The sequence below is a fragment of the Atractosteus spatula genome, chromosome 9 (genome assembly GCF_055471065.1).
Source record: "Atractosteus spatula isolate fAtrSpa1 chromosome 9, fAtrSpa1.hap1, whole genome shotgun sequence".
NCBI classification, from domain to species: Eukaryota; Metazoa; Chordata; class Actinopteri; order Semionotiformes; family Lepisosteidae; genus Atractosteus; species Atractosteus spatula.
Window position 1 is genome coordinate 44763464 of NC_142714.1, and position 21361 is coordinate 44784824.

The 21361-nt window shown below is 36.3% G+C and overlaps 3 protein-coding genes across 4 annotated transcripts in view; 2 read left to right on the plus strand and 1 right to left on the minus strand.

Annotated features, from left to right (window-relative positions):
• msna (moesin a) overlaps positions 1–4450 on the plus strand; it is a 41002-nt gene extending 36552 nt beyond the window's left edge. For both annotated transcript variants that reach the window (XM_088924510.1, XM_088924511.1), the window contains exon 13: positions 2699–4450. In XM_088924510.1, coding sequence (XP_088780636.1) covers positions 2699–2863 — 165 coding nt within the window. In that variant the 3' untranslated portion in view covers positions 2864–4450. The remainder of the gene's footprint in view (positions 1–2698) is intronic.
• Positions 4451–8336: 3886 nt separating this feature from the next.
• fdx1b (ferredoxin 1b) lies at positions 8337–10399 on the plus strand. Its single transcript, XM_088925945.1, has 4 exons — positions 8337–8509; positions 9397–9524; positions 9784–9913; positions 10247–10399. The coding sequence occupies exons 1-4, from the start codon at positions 8337–8339 to the stop codon at positions 10359–10361; spliced, it is 546 nt and encodes a 181-aa protein (XP_088782071.1). The 3' UTR covers positions 10362–10399.
• Positions 10400–12549: 2150 nt separating this feature from the next.
• arhgap20b (Rho GTPase activating protein 20b) overlaps positions 12550–21361 on the minus strand; it is a 29172-nt gene continuing 20360 nt past the window's right edge. Inside the window, exons 11-15 of the mRNA XM_088924512.1 lie at positions 20657–20818; positions 20121–20230; positions 19395–19584; positions 18045–18162; positions 12550–16693 (exon numbers count right to left, since the gene is read on the minus strand). Of these exons, the coding sequence (XP_088780638.1) occupies positions 14970–16693; positions 18045–18162; positions 19395–19584; positions 20121–20230; positions 20657–20818 (2304 nt within the window). The 3' untranslated portion in view covers positions 12550–14969. The remainder of the gene's footprint in view (positions 16694–18044; positions 18163–19394; positions 19585–20120; positions 20231–20656; positions 20819–21361) is intronic.

Sequence of the window (21361 nt, forward strand, 5' to 3'; positions counted from 1 at the left end):
CTTCAGTAAGAACATAAGTAAGGTATGAATCAAGAAGAAGCCATTTGGCCCATCAAGCCCTTATGGTAGTAGTACTTAGTAGTTCAGAGTATTTTATTCAGCCTTACCATGAGGCTTGGTGAGATCCTTGTATTGGCTTCAGCAATGTTCTGTTCTTAGTTTTAAACGCATTACAGTTTAGTTTCCACTTGTGCCCTTGCAGTAGTATTGTGGTTCTTCCTGGTGCTCTTCAACAAACTTAAAATGGGTGGCAATATTCTTTTTAGATAGCAGTGGTTTGTTCCTCCACAGTAAAGCCTACAGGTTTTTAGATGATGGTGTTCTTTGTGACTTTCTGGATGATTTTCTGGGCTACTCTTTTTTTTCAGGACAAACAGTGCTGGGTAGAGTCACCGTGACCTTGAATATTTTCCATTTGTTAACTCCCTGTCTGATAGACGGAGCCCCAGATGATACAAACCATTTCTAAACATTTTCCAAACTGATAAGCATCAACTACCCTTTTTCTAAGGTTCTTTTAAATCTTTTTTGATCATGGCATTGTGTTTTAACATTTAACCTGTATAGTGGTGAACATAATGGTCTCAAACTTTCTGACCGTTATGCAGAACAGGGCTGCTCAAACTCTTCTTTACTTTTCCAAAGTATTTAGCTAGTTAATTCTAATTATCACCTTTATTGTGCTAAATAAACTAAGGTTTCAGTTATTTCACAAACACTGATTCTTAATTACTATTTTTTTTCTTTTTTGTACACCATTGCACCTCTGAAAATATTGAATTGGTAAATATAAACCATTTTGGTTATTAAAGGAAAGACCATCTTTTGACTAAGTTTGCCATAGTAAGAAACTAATTCACCTACCACTCCTCCTGACATATTCCTGCTTCAGTACAGTGACTCATCATAAAGGCAAACACATGTGAAATAAACTCGTCAGTTACATTCCTAACCTTAAAGAAATTTCCTTTCTGAATCAGAAAATTGGTTTCAAATGGTTTCCGGTTTAAATCTGTATGCCGCTATGGATGATCAATAATAGATTCTCAAACAGATAACCAAACAATTATTTCTATAGTGTTTTTAGACACTAGTCTTTGTCTCTTGGCTAAAATAGAACATTAAGTAACTGCAGAAAAGCCTGTTTGTTACAGGATAATGTGTTGTGTGATATTTAATTTCTTACAATTTTATGACTTGGGTTCAATTTATTTAAATGAGACTGTCAGTGTCAATGCTGCCAGTTTGTGGATCTTACATCTTTGGGGTATAAGAAGAATGTTCACAATGAGCATCTGAAGTGTAATGTCTGTCAGGGGAAACATATTAAGCCTTACAAATGTGTAAAAAACGTGCAATTTGATTTGGTATGACCAGAAGTCATGATAACTTGTATTTTCTTGAAACTGATAGGACTTGGTATTTATGCAGTCTTTTCACTGCACACTTTTCAAATTGTGATTAAACCTTTCATGGAAGGTTATGGCATTTAAAATTGTTTTGAAGGTAATGCCAATCATTACATTTTCTTGGTTGAATATTCACTTCTACTATCAAGATGCCAGCAGTGATGGGATGTGACCTTAAAAAAAAAAAAAAACTCGTTACTTGCAATACAGTAGGTGTCTAACTGTATACTTGACAGTTATGACTTATTTTAGACTTATTACAAGATGTTCTGCTATCGTTGAAGACTTAATTGAATGCAATCAAGCTAAAGTAGTTTTCAAAACATTTCTTGTAGAGAAAGAAGTACCAGTGTTTTGATTTCCTTGTTTAATCCTCCTACGTGTTCTTAGCTAAACTACTGGTTTACTTAATTAGAAGACTACTAGTCTGCGTGCTTATTCTTGATTGTATACTTCACAATTTATTTCTAAGATTTTAAACACAATTTTTGATGTTGCACTGTTTATTGAATATCTGAAGGTTGTGCATAATGTAGAATATTCAGAATAATATTGGAGAATTAAACTAATAGTACAAAGTGCTACTCATCAGTAGGCAAGATTTCAAGAATTTGGTTGAGAAAAAGTCAAGCCTTTTATCATACAGTATCTTGTTTGTAACAAAATGCAAGGTCATGTTGTCATGTGCATGTTGCTGTGAATTAGATCTTAAAAGCATTTTGTAGTACCTTGGTTGCATTGGAGACCAGTGACTGCAGTCCCTTATTATTGTGTAAGATTCCCACTTCAGAATAGCTGCTAGGACCCTTGACTCGTGTGACACACTGATGAAACAGGGGCTCTGCCTTTGTGCAGGTTCAAATAAACAGAGGGGCTGTAAAAACAAAACCTAGCTCCCTCGTAGCTCTACAATAATGTAATGTGTATGCTGGTGCATTTTAGGTGCTACTCCACTATAATTATATATGCACCATAATACATGAACTACCGCATTGCTCCTTTGGTTTTTAGTGGTTGATTGATCATAGGATGTCATCCAGCGATTTCTTGAAAGAAGACCAGTGCCTGGTTGGCAACCTGTGAAAACCTGCCACATCTCGAATTAAAATAGACCATACTAGACATTCAGTTTAATTCAGTTATCCTGTAACCAAATACTGTTCTTAAATTGTTTCAATGGCGGCCTCTAGTGGTATGACTTTTCAGCTTCTCCAACTCCGCAGGGGTAATGCATTGTTTCATGGAAATTGTAACTTGCATTTTTTTCTTTTTTGCTTGCTTTTCTTTAGGCTTTGAGTTCAGAGTTGGCCAACGCCCGGGATGAGACCAAGAAAACGCAGAATGATATGATCCATGCAGAGAATGTGAGAGCAGGGCGGGATAAGTACAAGACACTGCGCCAGATCAGGCAAGGCAATACCAAGCAGCGCATCGATGAGTTTGAGTCCATGTGATCGGTGCCCACTGATACCTGTGCTGGAACCACTACAGAGGAGTCCCATTGGACACTGCCGCCCCTTCACTGCAAACCTGTCTTGAACTAATCAGCAAATCAGCAGTTACCTTTCAAGATGTGGTAAATACAATACATTAATACTGAAACCGGAACATTTAATGTGAATTGCAACCATTCTGACTCAGTTTTCATGGGCGTACTGTTAAAATTTATAGTTGGTTATTGCCTGACAAAGCAGTAGACCAATTTTTGTTTTGTACACGTACTAATTTTTAATTGGTCCAGTCTTCCCATTCGGTGTCAATAAAAATGTTCTAGTAAAGTTTCAGTGTTCAGTAATCTAATTGCATACCATACACCAGGATAGTAGGTACCTGTATTGGGAAAGATTTAGGAATTGGGAGAAAAACAGATCTCAGAAGTATCTGATTGATGATTGAACCTTAGTGTGTTTTGATCCCCATCTTAAATTGACAACAAACAATAAAACACCAGCTTGGAACCACCTAATGGTTAAATGAAGGAATTGTACAAATAGAACTGATTTTCTCTTGGTGTTTATTTTATGTTATGGGGAATATTAAACATGCTCAGGGTTAAATAAGAGAACTAATAACAGTTCTAAGTTAATTTTGACCTCTTCAATCAAATTTTCTGAACCCAAAAGCTGCTTTGATGCAATAGAGTAAAATATCACATTTAAGCATGTCTAGGATAAATGTTGTGCAGCAATAAAGCATTTCAACAGTCATTTAGTAGTGTGTTTAAAAAGGCTTGTTTTTAATAGTATTTCACATATTGTGCCTTAAATAAGAGGTTGAGCAGGTTTGTAGTGAGGAGTCTGTTCAATTGGATGGCTCCCCACTGTTAGTAATTTCAGTAAAGTAAGATACAATAGAAACTGTATTTCTCAGTTATTTTTTTTATTTTAAGCTTTTAACTTTTTTGTAAGTCCACAATGTTGTGTTCTTGAAAAGCAGTTCTTGTCTTTGTTACGTGAAAAATCTGATAATTTGCAGTATTATATTTTCAGACTCATTATTAGATCACAGTCCAGGCAAGGCTACAAAACCATGATTGCTCCTTTTGTAGTTGGTTACATATTTTTCAGTGAGTATTATTCTCTGATATATCTGTTATGATTTTTATAGCTATGCAGAGTAGTAAGTAAAAGATATATAGGTTTTTCTTTTTATATAACAAATCTTTTGCGAAATGTTGTATAATATGAAGCATCAGCTATTTTGAAATAAAAGTAATGTATGCAGCCTAATTGTTTCAAGGCTTGCTTAGAATATTTCCATTTTTGTTTTGTCTTTATTAAAAAAATAGCTTTGTGATTTTATAAAAAAAAGCAAGAAATGTATGTATTACTAATGTAAGAGGCCCATTGAAATATTCATTTTAGCCTTTTTTGTTAAATTATGTGAAAGACAGAATGCCACCACATCAGAAGAATGTTAATATTGCATTGCTGTATTAGCAACAGGCAGTGCCTTGTTTTCATAATAATAAAAATGTTCGCTGCTTGAAAGGTTTTCATTTCAAAACTGTAATAAAATTTAAAATAATCTGGTGACTGTAATATTTTCTCTCCTTCCATCTCTCTCCTCTGTGAGTGGGAGGGTGGGTGCTGGTGAATATGCACACACCAGGCAATCATATGGACCTGTTCTCATTTAGTAATTAACTGGCCCTCCACAGCCTGTGCAAACAGTTTGAGCTGGAACTTGAACGTGTTCCAAAGATTTTCAGATATTTGCTGTCCAATCTCACCTCATGAAAACCACCCTTAGATGAGGATAATGGTGTGTGAGAATGAACTGTGTCAGTTTGCAAGATGGCTGAGATTTCTTCTGGACAGGGAAGGCACACAAACGAATTAACTAAGTTCTGACTAATTAAGGATGAGCCACAGCTGTGGAGGCTCTTTAAGTCACACTGAACACCTCCCGGAGGGACAAGTAGACCCCCAAAAGGGGAGGACCATTCCTCCGATAGTCCCGGAGCGGATTGTGATGGAGGATCAAGTCATCGTTTTTCCTTCATTTTGTTTTCCGTTTTGCCTGTCCCGCCGTGCATCTCTACTGGGGCGGGCTGACCCTTCTTGCACAGGTTGAGGTTTTTTGTTTTGGTTTTGTTTTGGCCTTGTGCTCCCTGTTCTACCAGACTGGACCCTGTTAAATAGGTCCAGTCTGGTAACCGCTGTGCTAAGCGGGTTCTTTTTCCCAGGCTGGGCCCCATTAAGTACAGTAGAGTAAGTCCAGACTGGACGCCGCGATGCACGGCGGCACATCCAGGTGGATGCTGCACATTGGTGGTGGTGAGTCCCCATTACCTGTAAAGCGCTTTAAGTGGAGTGTCCAGAAAAGCGCTATATAAGTGTAAGAAATTATTAATTATTATTATTATTATATTTATTTTTCATTTTTCGTTTTGTGTTAGTTTCGTTGCGTTGTTTTCACTAACCTCACACCGGTGCCTCCTCCCCCTCAGACGGGCCGCTGACTTTTATTGGTGCTCGCCGTGGCTCCTCCCACTCCCGCATTGTTACAGTATATAAAACCGCACTCCGCAGCATTTACTGAAGGTCTCTCTTACACCCTTTTCTTATTCTACATGCTGTGTATCTGAAACATCAGGTGCAGTTTTTCACTGGTTCTATTTTGAACCATGACCGCAGTCTTTTTGCACATGAGGAAATACATTCTGACAAATACAGATCTCTGAAGAGTGCTTAGATGCTCTATAGCAGATGGAGCTGTGAGATGTAGGAAAACCTTTCTTTACTGAGTACTTTCATCTCTTCATCGAAGGATCCCACAGTACATTGCTTACAGGTGGGGCCTCACTTAATTCATCCTTACCAGGATGGCATGTGCCAGCCATTTTAAATACATACTGTATATGTGTGCACGTACTTGGATACAATATGTTGCTAATACCATTAAACTCTACAGATCAAGGGAAGTGTGCATTTAGAGAGGGATATTTGCACAAGTATTTAGTTGCTTAATAATTCAATTATAAGTGATATAGAATTTTTCTGGATATCCTTAGGTGATGGGAAAGATGTCACTGGTTGCATGTACTGAAATTATGTAAAACTGGGAGTGTGCCACAGGTTAAGTGTCCCTGTTATGATTTGATTGCATTTAGATAGGTAAATTGTGTGTCTTTTGTGCGCTATGGACTTTTTGCACAAAACCTTTTACTGATCATCTATGAACTACAGTGCAATTTGTTTTTAGGCACAGAACAGTAGAACTCTTGAAATGGGACTGAGTTTGCTAATCTTTTTGTAGGGGCATTTGATTAGAACAGCCAGAGCAAAACAAGTTTCATCATCACCAATTACATTTAAATGTTATAGAATTATCAATTTGGCAGAAACAGAGAAAATGTACAGGAAATGCAGTAAAACTATAAAGTAGTAATTCAGTGCAAGATGACAATGGTAATTTAATCATAATAAAACCATGCAAATATACATTATACTGTATGTGGACTGATGGATATGGTCAGTTACAGTCAGTGGCCTTTTTTCTTTGTGACCTAAACCAGAAATGGTCTTAAGTGCCAATTTACTATAAATGATGCTTCCTACTTTCTGATTGCTACTTCTATCTGTGCCTTTTTTTAAACATTATTGTGTTGCAATAATAAACGTCTGTTTCTGGATAGTCTATGCAAGCGTACGAGAAACACACATTCACATTTGTTTTTGCTCGCTTCACTAACATTTCTTCTAGGTCTTGTGGGTTATCAAATACTGAACTCCTGAATGTTACAAAAACATGTTTGTGTCCTTGCTTAACAGCTGTAGAACATTCAGTATGTAGAATCTTATCTAAAAAATCCATATCGGAAGATTTAAATCTTTTTTTTTAAAGGAGGTATCCGATTTATGGAAACATCAGTTATTTGGACAATAAGTATAAAAGGAATTTCTAATGTTATTTGCAGTTTTCTTCTGGGGAAAAAAAATACTCAGCAGATATACTGTAGCATATTCTCTTTAATGGGAGAATTCTCTTTAGAGGGTTCTGTATAGTTTTAGAGCTCTAGACGCTATAAATAAGAGAGAAAGGAGCCAATGGCACAAGGAGTTCTTGAACAGAGGTGAACAGTGATCAAGTCCTGTTTCCTGAAACTACATGCATAAGTCCATGTTACAAAGCCTTTACTTCCTTAAAGACGCACCCCCACCATTGTGTATATCAGAATCATAGAACCTGCCCAGTAACAGCTTTTTGTTGTTACAAATATCCATTTCCAGGCCTTGGTGCACAGCCCCCACAGCATTATAAACATTTGAAAGCAATTAGTGTTGACCAACCTTTCATTCACTGTGCTGGATTCAGACTATCAGCTGTTCTCTGGTAGTAAGGATATTTTCTAAACTATTTGGTGGAAGTTTTAACATCAGCAGCTATAAGCACAGACCACACATTTTTCTTCCTCCTCTGTAACCTTGCAGCATTTTAAAAGCTCTAAACCTCTTAAAAAAGAAAACAGTGTATTTAAAACACAGAATTTTATTCACATTTGTCCCAGTGCAATTCAATAGTTAAAACCTTTACATAAAGCCATTTTGCTCTCCCTGGGCGCTTGGTTAGGGTAATTTGAAGACATTTCTTGAAAATATGTCACTGAATGCAGAGCAGAGACAGAAGTAAACATGCTGGAAAAGGTCATGAATTGAAACACCATGAATGAAGGATTGATTCCTTACACTGCTTGGCTGGTGTCTTTAAATGAACTCGGATGACCCTGAGCTGACTGGATGATTGATGGAAAGATTTGAAGACCTTGGTGATGAAGGACAGAATTCTTTTTAGTATCAATGAGCCTGGTGAGTATTTTTACTACCTTACTTAAACCGTCTGTTTCAGCTGTCTTATGAAAGAAATACGTTTTTGAAAACTCCATGTCTTCAGAACATTTGTAATATCGATAATCAGTATGTAACTATAAAATGTTGTGTTAAATACATTATGTTCTACATTCATTGTGACAAAATCTTTTCTGCGATGCTGATATCCAACATATGAAGTCACTTAAAATAAAGTTTTGTATGTTTTACAAAATAATGCAAAGACAAAATAATTAGAAAGGAATTTCTGTTGTCTATGAATGCCAATATAGATCTTGATTTCTTTATATGAAAATGTTATATCCTATAAAGAATGACGTATATAAATAATAAGTAAACAAGTAATAAATTATAAAACAAAAATGCAATATCAGAAATTATATGTAATTGTAATAAATAATAATGTGATTTTAAAGTGATATTCAAAATTATTTATATTAGATGTCTTGTATTATATGTAATATAACTTCAACCAAGTTAAGAAAGCTTGATCATTAGAACCAGCCCAGAGGTGTGAGCTAATTTCAAGGCCATTTGACTTTATCTGTATTGAGTCCTTCCTGACAGTGCAAGTTTTAAGAGAAGCACAGGCAACATGGCAAGGTGTGTTAAACTCTACTCTTTCCTTTCTGCATTCGTCTCTGGAAAACCTGGCTTTATGGGATTGAAAGTGGCAAGATATTTAACTAACACTCCACAGCTCTCAACTTTACAAAACAGGGCTGTTAGCACAAACCCAGTGTCTTACAACAGTTCAGCAGAGGAATGGTGAGTGTTCAACAAAACATTAAACTTTGACATATATGTCTATAGCTATAGCTCATATACTTGTCTTTGCAACAGAGGGTTTGTAACATTTGTGGCAGAGAACCTGAATCATCTCAGTTTTATATTGAGCTTTATGTGGTAACTAGTTGGTTCAATTAAATAACTAAATCTTTCTGATGCTGATAAAAATAAACACAGAAGACCATATGGTGCTCCAAAATGAAGCTAATGGTCTTTTTTTTCTGCTTTGAACTATACTGCAATCACATTTTCTTTAAAAAACAGGCATTTTAAGTAGAGGCAGTTGAGGTTTCTAGTTGCATAGTTCAAATTAGAATTGTACCCCTTAAAAATCAATGGTTTTGGCAATATAACAATAAATCTGAATGTGACCTTCACATTTGGTCTTTGATTTAAGATAACAGCTAGTTGTTCAAGGTTTGGAGACAACTTAACAAATAATTCATAATGTGAAAGTGTAAGCGTAAAGGTTAATTCTGAATTCAAGTACTACTTGTAGCAAATTGAATGCTGATAATATTTATCAGGTGCACATTTATGATTAACTGTAATACAATTCTGCAATTCTAAAGAGCTACAATTTAAATACGCTATGGTTGTATGCATTTGCATAAAGCAAGAGCTTTAACATGTAATTTGATATGGTATCTTTAGCCCCTACAGACAAATGAAATTAAAGAGAGAATTTATACCATGTATTGTCAGAAAATTAGATACAATACTACTATTAAACAGAATTATGCAATTTCTAAAGATCATTTATTGGATTAGTAGAGGACTGTTATATTCTAACACTGATAACCAGAACGCATTTTTTAAATGGTAAAAAAGATTGTGGTTTTCTAACAGCACTTTTTTTTTACCAGCAAGTCAAGTGACAAGGTTGTAGTACACTTTGTGAACCAAAAAGGAGATAGAACTACTACTACAGTGACAGAAGGTGAAACCTTATTGGATGTTGTGATTAACATGAATTTGGACATCAGTGGGTTTGGTAAGTTTATTGTTTCAAATTCTAAAATGCATACTGAACATACTTTTGCAGACTGATGGATTCTTACACATTTTCCAATTTTTAACAAACTTTGAGCATCTAGAATATTTAAGAAAAAGTACAGATGTGATGGATAGATAAATAAGCAAATATTTTATGTTTAGAAAATATTTTTGGATTAACTTTATTTTTTGCTTTAGAAAGTGATGGGCATATCTTCTGGTTGTTTCATTTTAATATGAATTTGTCTTACTTGCAGGTGCCTGTGAGGGTACATTAGCTTGTTCAACATGTCATCTGATATTTGAAGAGGACATTTATGCAAAAATGGAACCTTTGGTAGATGAAGAGATAGATATGCTGGATTTGGCTTATGGGCTGACCAAGACGTAAGTTAAATATGCAAACCAATGGACTCTGAAAGATCTGAACTGGATTGCAATAGGACAGCTAGCAAACAAAATTCGATTAGCCTGTTGAAACGTCTTATGTCAACAAAGAGATAATCATTCTCAAGACCATACATTTGATAAATCTGCATTATAAATTGTATAATATATGAAAGTGTACTACTGAAGTTAATTTCAGGATAGTTCCTTAACACTGTATGGTCTTCAAGAATGCCCTCAAGGCAGGTCACTTTGCAAGAGTAGGATGTCCTGAGTTTTTCCAAGGAGAGACCAGTAGTTAATACATAATAGAAATTGCTGCTGTGTTGTCAGATCTCGCCTGGGCTGTCAAGTGTGTGTTCAGAAATGGATGGATGGCATGACTGTCCGTGTGCCACAGGACGTGAAGGACATGAGAGAGACCATGGAGTCCAGACAGAATCAGTGAACCATCTGCAACCTCTGCTGAAGCAGAAGGCTCTGAAAGACCTTGTTTGATCTTTTTTACCACTTGGAACATCTTTTAACAATATTCACTGTTTAAAACTGAAACACTGCATTAGAGTCTTGGCTAGACTTCCTGGTTTCTTTATTGCTCACTTTTTAGTTGGTTGAACTCCTTAGCTGCTTAAAACCACTGTAGTTTTGAAGGCATCTCCATTTATACTTCCAGAATGTGCACCACTAAAAGCTACTTTATTCATCTAGCACTCACTAAGGTGATATTTTGAAAAGTAAAGCATGAATGTGCTAGTTCTTTCTTGATATCCAGGACTCTTCAGAAGTTTATTCTGAAACATTTAAACATGTTTGGCATGTAAGTCTGATTGATGAATACTTCAGAGTTACTATACTACTTTGAAATGCAAGTACAAAAGCTGTTTAAACAATGCTATCAATATTTATAACTTGTTTTCTAGTAAATAAAACCCAATTTAATTAATTTTGAAGCAGTTATTTTTAATTGTGTCTTGAAAATAAATGTATTTATTAACTAGCTTCCTATGCATACAGTATTTGAACATTTACAGCTTACATAGTAGGTTAGGTAAAGGTTAGGTGATTCCTTTTTGAAATACATTAGTAGTCAATATTCAAATTAAGTCAACATTTTAAAAAAATATAGAACAAAGTAATAACTCAAGTGCAAAGAGGTATTTTACTCATGTTCTCTGTGTATGACTAGGCTGTCTGAATTGGATTACTTTACTTTTTAGAAGTATAATTTCATGCTATACATTGCAAATAAACATGAAATAACTATACATTACTTCAGAGTTCTCAAATGTGGAGAAAAAGAAAGGCAATCATGTATAATCATGTGAAAAATGCACCATGTGAAAAGAGTAGGGATGGTACAGTAGGGGTGACACAAATTTTATCCGCATAATGCTGGAATGGGTTTGGATTGGATACAGGGAATGATGAGCAGGTAAAATAATAATAATTTGAAGTCGCTTCTTACAAAGTTCTGACGCACATCAGTTATCAAATCTGACCACCTGCCTTTGTTAGTATTGTAGAGACTGTTGTACTCTCTGTGTACACGAGGGGGCGGTATGTGGCCATGGAAGTTGGACAGTTCATTTTAATGCCTAGTACAGTATTTTTGCATTTTGAAGGTGTCTAGAAAATGTATTCACGTAATGTAATGTGAAAGTAACATTTGTAATCTAATTTGATCTAATCTAAATCCATAATGCATAGTACAAAAATCTTTATTTTGCACCAAAACCTCTGTGATTACTATTACGTACTGTAAAAAGGACAGTGCAATAGGGTCCATACAGGGCTGATGTGCAGTGAATTAATGTCTTCTTTTCAAATTCTTCCCTAGTTCTGCTAGAATGGGGTGACCTAAGAATAAACATGGTGATTTGGCTTTGACTGACCAGTTTTTGTGCTTATCTGTTCTGTCACATCTCACAAAATGTGGAGGCATGATAGGCTGTCTTTGGTGTGTGAAGAATCATCCTTGCAGGTGGCAGAACCTATTTTCCTCTTGGGTCTGCCTCTCCTTCCTCTGTGCATTCAGTTTGATATTCTATACCTTCTAAATCTTGATGGCTTAATTTCTGATCTTGTTCTATAATTCTCTTAAGTTTCAAATATAGTTACTTAGCAAAATGTTTCAGTCCTCAAATGCATAATCTGATGTACTGTATTTCCTTTTGACGATATTCCATTTCTGTGGAACATACAAAGGAATTTATGATGAGTTTTCAAAAGTCATCATTTGTAAAGCATGCACAATTAATATAGCATGGACACAGAGTGAATTTTTCAATTGAAAACTAATGAACAATTTAAATCTTATGGCTCATTTGTGAACATCATATTTAAACCACAACTTAGTTAAGAATGTGTAATCACAATTTATAAGATGTCTTATAAATATGTGTTTTTCATGTTTGTGTATGATGTTTTTTCCACATTCTGTAAATACAGAACATATTGTACTTTTTAATTTTGATTTTTAAAATTATTTTATCTATAATACTTTGTAACTGGAAAATATTTATTCAAAATAGAAATAATTTGTATTTTGCATTATAAGGTGATATAAAAGAAGGTAGAGTACATTGTACGTAGTAGTATATTACCATACTTTTTCCTAAAATAAAAACTAAAAAGTATTTTAGTCATTAAGATGTTTATTTAAAAACTGTGGGAAAACAACATATACAATATAGCAGACCTGTGCAACAAGGTGTCCTGGAGAAAAAAAAAAACATTTTAAAACATTATAAATGAACAGTTCAATATATTTCCTTGATCTGCTCTTTCTTTCCTCTAATATTTTCTCTTTTATATTAATAAGGCAATTGTAGTAAAATAGTATTTTTTCAAATGGTTTTTGCAAACACTATTATTTATAAGCACAATGACAAACCATTTTTCCTCCTACCTGGACAAAATATATGCCCCATGGGTAATTTGTTGAATTATTTTGTTTTTTCTTCTTAGTTATTAAAAAAAAAAGTAGAGACAGAAATAACTTCAAGGTACACTTTTCTTTTTAAAAAAAAATTCACAGTCTTAACTCAAAGATTTCAATAAAGATAGAGCATGTTTCTAAAGTAAAATAGCTCAGATAAGTGCTCAGCACCCTCAGCAAACTCTATTACAGTGGGATAGAAATTTACATTAGCAATACTGTACATAAGTGGTTCCCAGCCTTTCCTTGGGAGTGCATCATCATTGTGGTAACTCACATTTGCCATAAACCACAAAATAGTGAGTAACAGTACCTATTAATGCTGCATTGATGTAAGAACAAAAGCATTCAAAAATTCTCCTCAATCTTTTGTGGCTGAATGAAATTCCCCATTTCCCCTTTGAAAAGAAAAGCATAATTATGCAATTATGAAACATGAAATGTACAGCAATTTGTTTCTAGAATATGGGAGCAGGTAGGCTTTCTTAATTGATTTCCAGAGCCTCTGCTTCTCACAAAATCAAAGACCACACTTCTTCAGTGGTCATGTCCGTTCCCGACCTTCTTCCTTTATTGCCCTATGACAGGTCTCCTCCTAATTTGAGGGCCACAGCCCTTGCAGGTTTTGTAGGTCTCCTTAAATCATCAACAGCATAACTCAGGAAGATTGGTAAATGTGCTCAATTAAGAATTAGGTAGACTCATTTAACTCTCTTGCACTGCTGTGAAGCTGTTCATCATTTAAGGAGACCTATGACACCTACAAGAACTATTGCCCTCAAGGACCAGACCAGTATGGTGTTTTTCTAGCCATCATATTTGAAATGTACTCTCTCAGACTTTCAGAAAAGAAAAATGTCCTCTTCACCTTCTGGTAACTCTGCCATGCATCATCCACTGACAAAGAAAACCACATACTTTTGCCAACATTTCACTTGCTCGTTCACTTTACCTATACACAATGTCTATCCATTCATCCATTATCTAACTGCTGTATCTGATACAGGGTCGCTGTGGAGCTGGAGAATATCGTGCCAAGCAATGGACACAAGGCAGGATACACTCTGAACAGGATGCCAGTCCATCACAGGGCACACACAGAGACATACACTCAAACCAGGGCCAAATTTCCCAGAAGACAATTAACCTACCTGTATGGTAATTTGGACTGTGGGAGGAAACAGGTACACCCAGATGAAACCCACACAAACACGGGGAAGAATTCCACACTTCACACAAAGAGCACCCGGGGTCCATAATTGAACCCAGGGCCCCAACACGGCAAGGAAGTAATACCAACCACTGCACCACCATGCTGCCGTATACACCATCTCACTCTTCATAAATACTTACAAAGGTCAAAGAAGGCAACAACCAGCTTATTTTTGGTTGCCTTAAAGATCTCATCTCATTATATAAAGATTTAGGCGCCATTGATGTGTAATTTAACAAATTTATCTGAAAACTATAAATATATTGTGTTGACATGGGTAACTGGAGATGCTGTAGCTCTTTTTGCAATAAAAATGTATATGCCCACTGATATCACATTGAAGAGAAAGAGACAAATTGTACTTGTGACTATATTTACCAGAGTTGTTATGATTGTGATGTAATGTTGATACAACTGAAGATTCAAGTAGTTGATAACATTTAGGAAATGTCTTTCATTTAACCTTAGAAAATTAAAAAATGCCCTCTTCAAATTTTATCATAAATGAACGGGGAAGTCTGGAGAGCTCATGTTAAAGACAACAAAATGCTCTATGTGTCAGTGCTCTCCTAGAATTAAGTGATGCAGCTGGACACAAATAAAGGATAGAACAATTAAAGGATTGATCAAGGAGTCAGAGGAAATATTTCAGAACCATTTACATGACTTGTTTTGACATGCAGACTGTTTTTATAAAACATAGGTTTGTCAGAGGAGTGTTGTGTTTATAGAATTCACTGTTTAAGCACATCATTTGGCATGGAACATCCACTGCCATATCTAATATACGTCTTACAATATTTTCTCTGTTACAGTAATGCAAACAATAAACCATTGTGCAAAAGCGGTGGTGTAATTCACATATTCATTTCATAGATGCTTACAAAAGAACACTTGATGCATGATTAAACAAAAGATTCTTCTCCATGTATTAGTTTTCTAACTGTCTCTTGCTGTGAGGCTGTGTAATTCTTACTGTGCCATTCCAATTTGCTTCTTACTATTTCTTTTTCCACAGCTTTTACATCTGGATGGCTGTTCTTAGGGTCACTGTGATGAAAATATTCCTTAACAGTGTTTCTGACAGCAGCTGGAAGCCTTATCCGAATCGTATGCCGTATTGTGCTGGCAGTTTTGCAGTGAGTCTTTGACACTGGATGAATTTCAGGACTGTGTTCTGTGGAAATGTTGACCACTGGATCATCTGTGACAGCAGTTTTGGCCTGCCCATCATTCTCTTCAGAATTTAAGGATTGCCTCGTTGATACAGATCGCAGAACCAAAGGTGTATTTTGACCATAAAATACACTCTGTGGGATATGGACCTGTAATGTTTGGTTTGTTTTGTCTGCATTATCTTCAGCTGCACCACTTGCACTGGACACACTCACTGAAATACTGGGCTGTTCTTTCTCATGGTGGTCTGAATGCCTTTTCACCGTCAGTTTGCTCGGGGCCATGTAGAATGTAATTTTTGTACGCTTCAACTTATCCTTATTAGGCATTGAGCCTTCAGGCCTAACCAGTTTTATGTGTTTCACTGACAGTTCTCTATGCTGGATGTTTGTCCCAGTTTTAGATGTCTCAGACGCCCGATCTATTTCATTCCTGCCCTCTGATAGACTTGATTCCATCTCTTGTCCATCAATTTCTGAATTGTTGTCTTGGTCGGTCTCATAACTGTTAATGTTCAAGGCACTCAGACTACCCGAGCTGCTTTGTTCTTCCTCAGGGGTCTGAACATTGGCTGCATCCTCAGCCTCACTGCTGCAGTTATTGTTCTCTTCATCCTTTTCATCATATTCATCATACCACTTCAAATCGCAAGGTTCTCGGGCCATAGAGGATGGTAAAGCCATGCTCCAATCTCTGGGGAACTTACTGGAAGTATCGGGAGAAAGTGGCTGAAGTTTTGCCGAGGTCCCAAACAGGAAAGGCAATGAAGACACATCGCTGGGGCTGAACACTGAGTCAGAACAGTATGAGAAGGCACTGTCTAGAGAGCTCAAGGACGATGCAGAGGGTGATGTGGCTGTAGAAGACAAGCTGGAAAAACTAGACCTGTTGGACAGATTCATCCGAGGTGGCCCAAAGTGCCTCATCCTTGAAGCAATCTGAGGTGACCTCCAAAGGGTGTATTTGGACTTGCTGTTCAGCTTAGGGCTGCAGTCTCCTTCTGAAACTTTTGAACTCTCTATCCTCAGCTTCTGCATGTGCTGGAAACAGTCTGTCTGTCCACGGGTCATGGCAGCGTCACAGCTGGATTGACGCGCTACAGGAGCATGAAACCGAGTGAGGGGCTGAGAACTCATACACACACTGGGTTCTGAAGAACAGCGGTCTCTAGCAGACTGAATACTCTGTGTGGTGCCCAAACAGCAGATGGACCCAGTGGAGTGGAAAGACGCATCATCTAAGTTTTCACAGCTGTAAGCACTGTCCTCGGTTAGGACTTCCTTTTTATATGTGTCAATTGCATCCAAAAGCCCCCAGCCCTCCTTATCCTCCTTCAGTACCAAATCATTTAAGGGCAAGAAGTAAGAGTTCCTTTCCTGACCATGTAGTAGTTTCTGCCTCTCTTCAGAATCAAATTCATCAGAAGAGTACTGCTGCTGCAAAGTATCCCCATCTAAAAAAAATGTAACATGCATATTACATTAGGTAGAATCATTGCTTATTTTGAGCAAAAGAACAGAATAGATACAGCTGATAATTAATTAAAAAATACTAAACAAATCAGATACAACGCCAAACAAAAGTATTTCAACCCATTGTATGCAAATGTGTATGATACATACAGTACACATTTTTTTAAAACGCAATATTTTCACAGAACCTGAATGCTCAAAGTGAATACTTCAAACAACAAGAAAGGTTACCGTAAATATTAGCAAAAACTAAAGAGAAATAGCTTAAATAAATTGATCGAATACATTTTTCTGACACATGACTCAATATTTGGTGGAAGCTACTTTGGGAGCAATTACAGCTCCAGATAAATGTCTACCAATTTAACACACTGGTTTGGTGAAATGTTTGCCCATACCTCTTGACAGATTTGCTCAAGGTCTCTCAAGGTTCTTGGTTGCATTTCAAGTCTTTCCACCAATTCTCAACAGAATTCAAGTGAGGACTTCACTGTGCCACTCAAGGACATTCACTTTCTTATTCTTAAATTAATCCAGTATTGCTTTGTTCATTGCCCTACAGAAAGGTGAACTTCTGTTCAAGGTATAAATCTTTAGCTGACTGAATCAAGTTTTCCCCTAAGATTTCTCACAACTTTGCTCTATTTTTCCACCAATCTTGTCAAGTTTCCTAGTCCCTGCGGATAAGAAGCAGGACTAAAACAAAATGCTGCGACCGCTACGCTTAACAGTGGAAATGATGTTGACTAAGTGATGCACTACGTTGAGTTTGTATCAGATGTGCTGTACTTTTTTGTTTTCTTACAATCCTTTTGTCACATACAGGATTTGCAGTATCACTTAAATGCTTTGTTGTAATCTCCACAGGGGATTTGAGATGGGTGTTCGACTCTGCCATACAGACCTGCTTTGTGGAGTGACTGGGTTTTTGCTGACTCATGAAGATTTTCTCCCATCTCAGCCATTGAACTTCAGCTCTTTCAAGGTGACCTTTGGCAACACTGTTCCCTCCCTAACCAGTTTCTACCTTGCTTGGCTGCTTAGTTTGTAAGGACAGCCTGATCTAAGTAGTGTCTGCTGCTTTCCACTTCTTAATGATAAACTTCACCTTGCTCAAAAAGATATTTGCTTTTAAAGGTTTTGATGCACTTCTACTGATCGGTGCCTTTATACAGCTTTATCCCCATGTTGTTTTGAAAACTCCTTGGCTTTCATAGTTGAATCCTTGCTTGAAATTCACTACCTGACTAAAGAATGTAACATATATACTGTACTGTTCTGAACCACACTTTTTGCACTTTTTTAGGCTTATCAAACTGTGAATATACTCACCTATGGTATCCTCCGAGCTCTCTCTCTGCTTCTTGTTTATGTTTTTGAACAGAGACATAATGTCATCTCCAAAAATGGTTGGGGAATTTTCAATTAAGAGCTGCACTAGTGATGCCACCTTCGAGAGAACATTGAGAAAACATGTTTTATTATATCCATAAGTGATCGAGATCTTAACAAGGGAGTTGAATAAAAAACATAAAAAGGTTATATATGGTCATATGTACAACAAACGTCTGTTGTTGTGACCTCTGCATTAGGTTTTTAAAATGGATACAAATAGATACGAGGCTCATCTGTGCTATGTAGCAAGCTGGAAGCTATATCTTCACTAATGTCTAATGTTACTAATTGCCAAGTTCCCTTGCTCTACACTGCATTCCGTTTCTCTCAGGGGAGGCCTCATTATCTTTGGAATTCACATCCTCAGATAATCAAAAACCCAGGCTCCCATGTACCACAGCACGGATTTGTTCATAAATTAAAAACAACAACAAACCCCCCTCCAAAATATAATCATAATTAAAAAAGATCACAGAACCAAGATGGTCACAGTGTATCTTCTAACTCTAACCATATTTTTTTCCTGGCTTTGTTATGTTAACTAATATAATTTTTATGGAAGCGAGACAATATTTTCCATGTGTTATATGAATGCTTTATGACTTGAGCTTTTACTTCGTGAAGAATACGGACCGCATTCACAAAAGATTCTAATGAGATAAGAAGCATGTAAGCATGTAAGCATGTAAGGCTTTACACATGCATGTGTAAAATCACAAAATTCAATGTTAATTTACAGAGGCTGAAGATGCGGGCTAATATATGCAAATTATGCAGCAGGATAAAATAGGGCTAACTATATGCACACAATATTCACAAAATCTGTCTAAATATAAAGGGTGATCAATTTGTATGATTGTTTGCTTAGATGAAAAGCAGTTGTAATGGGGGACAAAAAAAGTCTAGAACATAAAGAACACAGATACCCAGATTATTATTTTAAAGGAACAAGTAATAGGTTTATTCCATGCTGAAAAGTGAGGAAAGAAAACAGCACACCTGAAGAAGGCTCCACGCCCGAAATGTTGTGTTTTCTTTCTTCTCTTTGGAATAGACATGGAATACACCTATTACTTGTTCCTTTGCAGCCTACAGATGCTGACACAGCTACCCACCTGAACTACAGTACAGTACATTATTTTAAATAAATAATATATTCTGCCCACACAGGGTTATGCATTTCAGTTTCCACCTCTGGAATTATTTCTTTTGTAACCTGATTGTGGTCTTGGACGTTGAGTCCCACGTGGGCTTACAGTAAGGTAGGGCATCTTCATTGCATCTCACCTTTCTGGTGGATTTGCTCTCTTCCTCAGGGCCTGCAGGTACTGGGAGCCACAGCATGTTGGGAGCAATACAAAGGGCCAGATTGAAGGCAGTCATTTGGTTCTCCTCTGACTTCTTCTCTATATGGTGAAGCAGGCCGAAAAGGTGACGGAGTAAGGTGACATTTGCTTCAGGCAAATTGTCTACCAATCTAGCATGGGAAATAAAGAGGCTTACTGTATGTCTTTTTATCTATTATAATTACTATAACACATGAGAAAAACTCTATGGATTATTTTATGAAAAATAAAGAATGCAATTTGTACATTTAAAAATACTTATGGTCATAAATATTTCATCATGATTGAAAAACAGTTGTCCTGTACATCCTTTTTATATGGCTTATATTTCATCTAAGATGGACACAATTTTATAGGTATCTAATGGTAACAAGTGTTTTGTATACACTGTGGACATTAAAGTTTAATAAAATGGAACAGGGAAATGTAACAGAAGCTCAATTTTAGAAGTCTGATATATTACCCAAACAGTTCAGGGCCATTATAGGGTTGAAAAGGTGCTGTTATCTTAACAAAGCAAAAAAAAAACCTTACTCCATCCTTATGACATAGTAAACCGTTATTCCAGCACCCAGAGCATTGAGGTGTAAATGAAAAGCCTGTCTTCCTGTCTTGCAGAGAAGCAAAAAACCAGACACTCCTTGGACTAGACAAAAAAATCACTAACCTTTTCATGGCCTCAATCTTATCGTCGTGCTCTTCAATCTCTATGACTTCCATCCACTTTTCATACAATTCTGTCGAGAGGACACTGCCAGGGATATTACGCAGAAAATCCTAAAAAAAACGTTATAATAGAGGTGAACATAAAATCATCTTAATTTTGACACAAATAGCTTTGATGTTTGTTTAACTGGTTTTCACAAATAATCTATTTTTACCATTTCATTTCTGATTTCATTTTGTAATCCTGCGTTAGCTAATGTAGGTACCTCAGCTTGTCAAAAACACCCTAATATAGAAACTGCTTTTATTTAGAGATGTTAAAGTATAGACCTCATATGCAATTTTGTATAGTTACTAAAAAGCACGCCAACTGAAAAATATTGGCTCAAAGTAATTAAAAGCAACAGGTTCTTATTTCACAGCAACAAAGAATATTCAGACTGACATTTAAACAGATGTCCTAGATTTGCCTCAGTAAATATCTGGGTTTCACTAGGAATAAGGTACAGTAAAAACCAGTTCATATAGATGTCTTACAGTGATGACAGCTGCAGCCACAAATACAGACTCTCCTTCCACTTGGACACTGCCCCCTGAATTAAGTCTTTCTTTTAACTCTTTGCATGTTTTGGCATTTGCTGAACGTCTGAAGATTCCCTTTGTTGTTGAACCTTCATGGTACAGCAGGCAGAGCATGTCCTGGAAAGGAGAAGAAACAGTAAATAAAGTGAGGATATCATCATGGTCTGCTGTTTAAAATACATGATTTCATTTTCACAATTGCATCATCATAATCTATTTTGCAAACTACCATGTGCAACTTCATATTTGCCATCAGAATAAAGATTCATAAACCTCAGATTTATTTTAAAATATAATTATTACATTGCAAATGATATGGCTGCATAATGATGATAAATACTTCATATAATTGACAATGCTTCCATACTTCTTAATTTATTTTTAATTCACAGTTCGTAATTTTCTATGGAGTTAATTCGAAATGCACCTTAATTCATGGCTTATTCAAGAGATATTCACTTTCCACATTTCTCATGAATTAATCATGAAAAGCCTCTGAATGTACAGTAAACTGTGACCAAACGGATAATATGAACTGTTATACACAGTAAGTAGTGTAGCAGGGTACTTCTTTGCAGAAAGAATTGCAATGAACATAGCACGACCACTAGAGGCCGCCATGTAGACGGCAACAATACATTCGTAATTGGATCTCGCCCC

What these genes read in the sequence shown, in the direction of transcription:
- fdx1b (XM_088925945.1), top strand. Translation starts at nt 8,337, where the DNA reads ATGGCAAGGTGTGTTAAACTCTACTCTTTCCTTTCTGCATTCGTCTCT. An exon ending in TTTGGACATCAGTGGGTTTG is followed by an intron (nt 9,525 to 9,783) that starts GTAAGTTTATTG and finishes TCTTACTTGCAG; the next exon opens with GTGCCTGTGAGGGTACATTA. An exon ending in GCTTATGGGCTGACCAAGAC is followed by an intron (nt 9,914 to 10,246) that starts GTAAGTTAAATA and finishes CTGTGTTGTCAG; the next exon opens with ATCTCGCCTGGGCTGTCAAG.